The sequence below is a fragment of the Gavialis gangeticus genome, unplaced genomic scaffold (genome assembly GCF_001723915.1).
Source record: "Gavialis gangeticus isolate Ggan-Ray unplaced genomic scaffold, GavGan_comp1, whole genome shotgun sequence".
NCBI lineage: Eukaryota > Metazoa > Chordata > Crocodylia > Gavialidae > Gavialis > Gavialis gangeticus.
The window spans coordinates 37,622,314-37,630,288 of NW_017729008.1; the positions used below are offsets into that span (position 1 = coordinate 37,622,314).

Sequence of the window (7,975 nt, forward strand, 5' to 3'; positions counted from 1 at the left end):
AGCGCGCGCTTCTTCGATCACATAAGTCTCTGTGCCCATCCCATCCCACCCCACCCCTCGCCTGTACAACCCAAATTCAATTCAAAACAGCAACAACAAAAAAATTCAAGGGCTTCCCACAATACAAGCTGAGGTGCCACTTCAAGTCAGCCAGTGGCCAAAAATCACCTCCTAAGCTAGCACCAGGGAAGCTGGGTTTTATGCTAAAGGCAGCTTAACTTGGTTTCAGAAGCAGATTTACATTCTCTGCAGATCCCTTTCATAGTAATACATATAGTGTATTCTTTTTCCTCCATTTTTTTTTCTTAAAACCAGCTGCAAAATTCGGCTCCAACAGCCAAAGATTTCACACCACTGCCTCCGCCTTCTCTGCAGTCAGGTCACATACATCAATGAGACTGGATGCACACAGGTTCCTGACCGCTGCCAGTCTCTCAGGAGCCTGATACGATGGAAGAGAATATTTAAACGTCCTCCCCATATTTCTCTGCTACCCCTGCAACTTCCGTGTACCTCCTCGCAACCCGAAGATGAGTCGGTACCAGATGGTCGTCCCTATGAGGAGATCACATCGCTTACAAACAAAAATAAAGTTCAGAAACTCTGTGCACTAGAAGCACTGTACAGCTTGCTACGGTAGATCAAACACCAGAGAGGAAACACAAAATGGCCTATGGATTTGATGTTGAATCCACTTTTTTTCCCCCATTTCAAAATTCTCTCTCCCCCATTCAAGAAAGTCCAAGTTCGCAGATGAACAGCTATGGTAGAAGCAGCCAAAGGTCGACCTCGAGTCAAATGGAGGAGTACGATACAAGCAAGCTTCAGAAATGATGATGGAGTGGAGTTGGTTTCTCTTGTCGGCTTTCACTGCCCCGGAAGAAATCATGATTGCTTCTGAGAGTTATTCATGTTCTGCAAAGAGAGAAGTGGAATCGGGGTTAGATTGGTCCTGCGAGTCCAAAAACCAAGGATATCAAGAGACATGGCACCATTTTGAACATGCAAAAACACTGGGCAAGAGAAAGTTGACATAAAGGGATCTGTGCAAAAGCACCCAGCAGGGAGCCAGGTCACGCAATGCCTCTTGAAGGAACAGCTAATATAAAACAAGATGACCCCAGAGGGTTTGGTTGTATGCTGCCAATGCCTCCCCCTTGCCCCCCACGGCCTCATGGGTGTCCTGTCTTTATTGAGATTGGGAAAATCTCAGGGCAGAGCCTGGGGGCCTGACGCTATATGCACGCTGGGTGTATAATACTTCCAAATCAGCCCACTTTGCAAAAACATAAATGGCCATAAGGGTGAAAACTTAGGCCCTGGATCTTTGTTTCTCCAGGGCTACAAGCACATTTGTGGATGCTCAGTAATAACTTGTATTTCAACCCACCCACCCACCCTATGGTGCCAGCCTGCAAGATGGCACAGGGAGATGTGCATGCACTAGCTGTTTCAGCTGAGCACGGGGGCTCTGCTTCCCTTAGCCCATGGCACAGTGGACTACAGACTGAGAAGGACCAACTCTGCAAACCCTCCCGCCACACCCCATTTATTAGCAATAGAGTCCCACATTGTTCTGGGGTCCATCTGCCACCCAGCTACAGACTCATCCCTTCAGAACCACTATTGCAAAGACATCCGGTGAACATTGGGGTCTGATAAAGAGGCACTTTCTAATACATCACAAGGACAATGGAAGTCTCAACAACTACATACACACAACAGTGACAACACATGAACACCAGAGAGAGCATCAGAAGGTAAAACAGCACCCACTAGACAGGGGGTTGCTGAGGGTTCACCACAACTGAAAGGGTTTTTCCCATTTACAACATCACAAAGAACGTTTAAAAAGGAGGAAAAGACTAGGGAGTTTCTTAGGACAACAAGGTGGGGTTTTTTTTTCCTTTATCTATATGGCCACACGGACCCCTTAACAGAAATCACAGTTCTTATCAGGTTTATAACATGGGCTCAAATGCAAAAAAAACAAAAAGCAGGTTGGGGGGGAGTTGAGATGCTCTTTTTATCTAATGAGACAGGGTCAGATCAGGGGAAAAAACCACAGCATGCATCAAGCCATTTACCTTGGAAATGTTAGTAAAGAGAAAACTTTGAGAAAGTGACAGACAGTTCGTCTTTAAGCATGAAAAGTGAAGGGGAGAAAACTTTTTAAATTGGATTTCTTACAAAAACATGCATTTAGGTTCAAAACATGTAAATGCAGAAGAAACCCACACAATCTCATGTGCAACATTAGAGTAAAAAACCACACAAAAAAAAAAGCAACAGCTGTTTTTCCCCCATGCTCTCTGATGCATGAGCACTTTCAAAGTAGTGTTGGGCTTTTCCTAGCCAAGGGCACTGCTGAGTTGCTGGCTGAACATGGCCATCCCATTTTTATTTTATTTCCTGCCTGTTTTCCAGGTGACCTTGCTATGTTGTCCATTGAACCATCACCAAAACCTTCCTAACACACTCAGTTGGGTAGTGGTTTCCAGACACTGACCCTTCAAACTCTTGCCTTTGCAAGTTGGCCACTCTTTAGATCCTCAGCTGCTGTGAACAGTAGGAGTTCAATTGATTTCAATGGCACATACGACATGGCATCAGCATAGGATCTGCCTTAAACACTAGAGCTCATGGGTGGAAGTAAGGGAGTGAGTTATCACTGTCCGAAAAAGGGTGGGCAGCCATAATTACACACTCTTACGCTCCAATGCAAGCGGACATCCTCAGCAGATGCCTATCAAGAGACGTCCATGTTATACATTGGTAGGCAGATAGCAGTCTAACACAGGCATTAAGAGGACTCAAAGAACATGCATGTGACATTAGCTTAGACACTCAAGGCTTCCCCTTGTATTTGACCGGGATATTTTAGAATCAGAGGGGATCTCATATCCATCCACTGCTCAAGGCAGGATCACCCGTCTCATCTACCTTCAGCGATAAGCATCTGAGCTAGTTATATGTAAATGCCACCACCCGGCCAAGCTCCAAACCATAGTAGTCTGGGCTGCCCTAAATTTTAAGTCTCAAGAGCTGGGGAAGGCCATAGGAACTTTATTGAACCAGCTGGTCCTCCGAGTTTTTTTGCCTGGCAACCTGACACAGCTGTCTCCAAAGGGCTGCAACCCTCTGCCCTGGAGGGAACAATTATGTGAGGCTCGGCCAGCGTCGCACAGCCTCTCTGTTCCAGGAATACGTTTTCTTACAGACCCAGTCCCCACAAACGGTGAGGACAGCAAACAGCAGCCATGCATGCCATGCCAAACAGATCCAACATAAAAAAAAGAGGAAGGCTCCTATGCTCAGCCTTTAATGCAAGACCTAAGCACCCCCAAAAACAAGACCCAGACACGACTTTTCTGACCTCTGACTGATCTGACCCATTCCCACCTGCCCTCCAAATACAGAAGCTGTTAGTCAGGCCGCCTTTCCAAACCGGTCACAAGATGAGGAGGAGATGGGAAGAATTAAAGTGAAGTTCAATCAGTATGCTGCAGCGGCTGCGTGCTGCCTCAGCTAACAGCAAATCCTGGCATCTTTAGCCCGCAAAACAAATAAGGGCAGGGCTGCGTATCGGCCTGATCCAGACTGTGCTTCGGAGAGCAAGCCGATCCCCACGTGCCATCACGTGGTGCCTGTTCCCTGGTTACCTACAACCAACATGTGCCAATTAGGTGCCTGCTGACTACTTCACTGTTGTTATTCTGCACCAGATCTAGAAAACCCAAGAGTCTTAAAGAAGAAACAGGAGCACAGCTTATGCTCCTGCTGTTTCTTTGAGCCAGAAATCTGACACTGGTAAAACAAGGAAGCTTCCCTTTCATACTGAACTGGCTTTGTCCTTATTTAATTTAATAACTAGGGATCTTCCAGCAACAATTCAGAGCACTCACAGCCAGGACTACTGCAGGACGTAGGGACAATGGTTACATATTCAGGTATAAACACCTGCAAGTAGCATGGTCTTGGCTGTACAATATTCCACTCACGCCAAGCCAACCTGGATGCAGTGTGCCCAAAAAACCTTTGTTCCCAAGTGGACGGATACCAGGACCTGATGGCAATCGGTCCAACTTCAACCACTCTTCCTTGGGACACAGGATGTAGGAGTGCTGGAGTGACCTGAAGTAGGTCACTTTTTACAAAGCCTTCCCGGGAAGCCTCTTTGGTCCAGCCCCCTCCACCCATCACTCTCTAAAAAGGAGCCAAAAATCTAGTTTTGGGAAGCATCTCCATGAGCTAAGCATACAGCTCTTCAACCAGGATGTCTAGCTCCCAACAGACAATTCTCCCCCAACGGATGGCTGAAGCAGATAATCTGCATCACCTTCTAGCTAGAAAGATACCCCCTTTTCCTCAATCTAGTTAGATGCCAAACTGTCCACAATAAGCCACACAGCCAACAGGAAGGACAAACCAGGTTTACAGTAGGAGGTGCAAATACAGATAAGAAACCTTAGCAGGCTGCAATCCTATTGACCAAACAGTTGGAAAAAGAGCAAGCGAGGGAGGGAGAGATTAGGAGGCAAAAGGCATGCTTCTCATCTCAACAGAGGGCGGACTACGGAGGTTTAATGAAAGACGTTCATGCACCTGAACAAACAGTACCAGGGGCAGCGTCAAGATACAGAAAATCCCCCCATGAAAAGAACAACTCGGAAACCACAGAATTAAAGTTTGCATTTCTGTCTACAGTCACAACCCCCAACAGCAAGATAGCCAGTGGGACTGAAAGAGGTACAGAAAGAGGGAGGGGGAAACTCATGAGAAGATACTTACAGACATGCCTTCCCTAGTAAAGGCTGTAGGGAAAGAGAGAGAAAGAGAATGGAAAGAGAAGCGTCAGTAATGCAGTGCAAGGAGGGAGGGGGTCACCTGAAGTCAGCAAGAGGCAACGAAACAAAGAACAATTCGGATCCTAATCAGCTGGATCGCTAGCATAAAGGACCCCCAAAGCTGGAAGTGCCATTAGCACCCCTCCTAGCACTAGTTGAGAACTAAATGTTAATACGAAGCAGCCACCAAACAGGACCGCCAGCCGCTCATGCCAGTTCAGAAGAGCATGAGCGTGCTGCCTTTCCTAAAGCTACTTCTAGGGCTGACCTATAAGACAGAGAGGACACAAAGAAGTTAACATGGACCAAAGGGGAAAGGAAGCATGGCTAGGTGCTAGTATAAGCCTACCACCTGTCCCGTCTCAGGGACACAAGGGAGAAGCTCATGTATAATTGAGGGTGGTTTTAAAAGGTCTGTATAGGGCACTCGTCCAGAATTTCACAGGGTTGAAGGAGACGACTCGGAGGAGTCTCTATTATTGTGGGGTGGAGGGGAAATCAAGAAACGTCCCTGGAGGAGTGCTTCAAGGCTCTCCTGCCCACTCCAGAAATGCCCCAGGGCTTTCAATAACCCAGCCCAGCAGCTAATTCTTGCCAGGCGGCAACATAATCATAGTCAAAGCCAGTTTAAAAATCAGCCTCAGCTGGGGTCTACCTGAAATGGCAAGTCAGGTCATGTTATTGCCTTACTCTTAGCTAGACTGTTTTTATTTTAAACGTAGGGAGAGTAGGGAAGCAGTTATAGCAAGAGGATGGTGTCAAGAATTATTTCTTTATTGCAATACCTACAGTTAAATTCTTGCCATATAAAGGAACAGCGGGAGCCCAGAGGAGGAAGGATGGGAGGGTTTAAGTGGATGATCTAGACAGGGGTGGACAAGCTAGCCCTAGGCTTCTGCATAGCGGTGGATGTCCAGTGACTGAGATTCAAGACAGGGCAGGAGAGGAACATGAGTGTCGACCAACACAGCTGCTCCCTTCAGCCTGGAGCTTTCTAAACTATACAAAGGCTAAGAAACCCAAGGCGTTTGACAACTCTTGTTCAGTGGATGCTTTTAAATGCAAGGGACAGCAGTGAATGGCACACTATTGTGCTGCTCTGAGCTACTTTTTTTTTGTCACAAAGACCAGTCCCTATATTTAGAAGCAACACAAGGAGGACGACAACACCAACACCAAGGAAAAGAATTCAACTAACTTGTCCAGGCAGCTGGGTGGGCACCTCCTGGGGCATACAGACTGGCAGGGCGGCAGAAGAAGAAGCCACATGCTCCTCAAAGCTGTTGATGCGAGGTTTTTTGGTGGGTTCTGGGCTTGCTAGAGGGGTAACACTATTGCGTCTCATGAGCGGGTTAGGTCCCTTCTTTGCTTCCTAAATTAAAGCGAGACAAAGACAAAAAAGGAAGAAGGCGACAGTTACGAAAAAAGCCATTTTAAAAATTGCCCTCTCTTCCTCCTCCCCCCGATTAACAGCAACTACAAACAAAGCTCTCAGTTGATGCATTTGTATCTCTGGTCACCAAAAACAAGCGTAGAGAATAGGAGAGACTGTCTAAAGAGAATTAAAAAGACAAACTACCCTGTATTGCAAAGGGAGATTCCCTCCCCCCTGCTAACTTCCCCTCTCATTTTATGCACGCACACACAAAAAAAGGTGACAGCTTGAAAGGATGAGGACTATATAGTGTAGGTCAGAGTCAAGAAGAAAGCCCTTCAGTCTCCTTTTCAAAGTTTCTTCTTTTGACCCAAGGAGTTAAGCGAGCAGGGAGCATAAAAACCAAGAGGACCAGAATGAACTCATCTAGCTACAGAGAAACATTCAGCAATTACAGCAGCCAGTGGAGCACAACAGTGAGAGGTTTGTGCTCCCTGGTGTGAAATAGCAGGACAGCTACCAGGAGCCCAGCCCGAGCACTATGCACTGGCCTAAGCTTTAGCTTCTCACTGCAAGTCTAGTTGTGGAGTTTCCTGCAGCAGCTTTCAGAGGACTCAAAAGCACTTGGCATAAGCTACACGGAGAGGAATGGCTTCATGTGCTGCAGGCTGTGCAGCTGCAGCTAGAAGGCTGACATCTGACAACGCTGTATCTGGTGTCAGCCGGAGAGTGAAAAAGAAAGGAAAAGCCACTCCAATGTGGGCAACTCAAAGAGACAGTCTCACCAGCCCAGGTGGGCTAAGATTGCCGCTACTAAAGAGTAGGATGGGATATATTAACTAGCTGCAGACTGAAGTATACGTCTCACCCAGAAGATCCCAAACCACCAAGCCTGAGCATGCCACCTTTGGTACCAATCCAGAGGAAGTATGCCGTCTATTAAATAACCAGCACTACTTCCTGTAGCACCTACATATATATATTTTGCGAGGGGTGGGGAAAAGGGAGTCTCCCACCAAAACAATGACTGGACTTAAATCTGTTTGGCTTACCAGGCCCAAGAGCACAACACTAGATAAACTAGTCTCCCCCATGGGGAGATAATCCCATTCCTCTAACATCCTCTGACCCAATGAACCCATCCCCGACTACAAAACTGTTGTGGTCATTCCCTGCCTTCTTCTCCTCTTGCTTTTATCACTTGCACTGCTGGCCTCGGCAATCTGCCTGCTTCAGTTTCCATTATAGTCATTCAGGGGTGATCCAAAGACCAAAAAGGAGGTCCAGCACTGGCTAGAAATCTCCAAGACCGGTGAAGACAGAATTGAGATTTCCAGAAGTCAATGCCTCTCCCTGTTCCTCAGGGGTAAGGATACCATCGGCCTTGTAAAGCACTTTGAAAAGTTCTACGAAAAAGCTAGATATCATTATGGCCCAAGGAGAAACTTTTCACTGGCCTCACTGGGCTTTGGTTAAGGATCTGGGGAAAGTGTTTGCAGTGGATGTGACAACCTCTCTTTTCCAACATTCAGAGCAACATGCTGCTTACTGTTCCTGCTCTTCGCAGCACAAGTGTCCACTTAAATGACTCCCCCACCCCTCCGCAACCTCTCCAGAGGTCCTTGTTGCCAGCTAGCATTAGGAGAAGGGAGGGAGGGAAGCGAAAGCGCCACTCACCTCTGACCGTTCTCTGTGCGTGTTCACTGCTTCAACGTTCAGACAGATGGACTCAACCCGGCAGCCTGGAGAGGGG

General features: G+C 47.1%; 1 protein-coding gene across 5 annotated transcripts in view; it reads right to left on the bottom strand.

The window, feature by feature from the left end:
- Positions 1–297: 297 nt before the first annotated feature.
- The window catches only part of PFKFB3 (6-phosphofructo-2-kinase/fructose-2,6-biphosphatase 3), a 141,284-nt gene continuing 133,606 nt past the window's right edge, over positions 298–7,975 (bottom strand). For 2 of the 5 annotated variants that reach the window (XM_019509610.1, XM_019509607.1), the window contains exons 13-17: positions 7,900–7,964; positions 6,046–6,219; positions 4,792–4,814; positions 2,088–2,138; positions 298–915 (exon numbers count right to left, since the gene is read on the bottom strand). In XM_019509610.1, coding sequence (XP_019365155.1) covers positions 909–915; positions 2,088–2,138; positions 4,792–4,814; positions 6,046–6,219; positions 7,900–7,964 — 320 coding nt within the window. In that variant the 3' untranslated portion in view covers positions 298–908. The remainder of the gene's footprint in view (positions 916–2,087; positions 2,139–4,791; positions 4,815–6,045; positions 6,220–7,899; positions 7,965–7,975) is intronic. The other 3 variants (XM_019509609.1, XM_019509608.1, XM_019509611.1) reach the window with 3 other exon arrangements.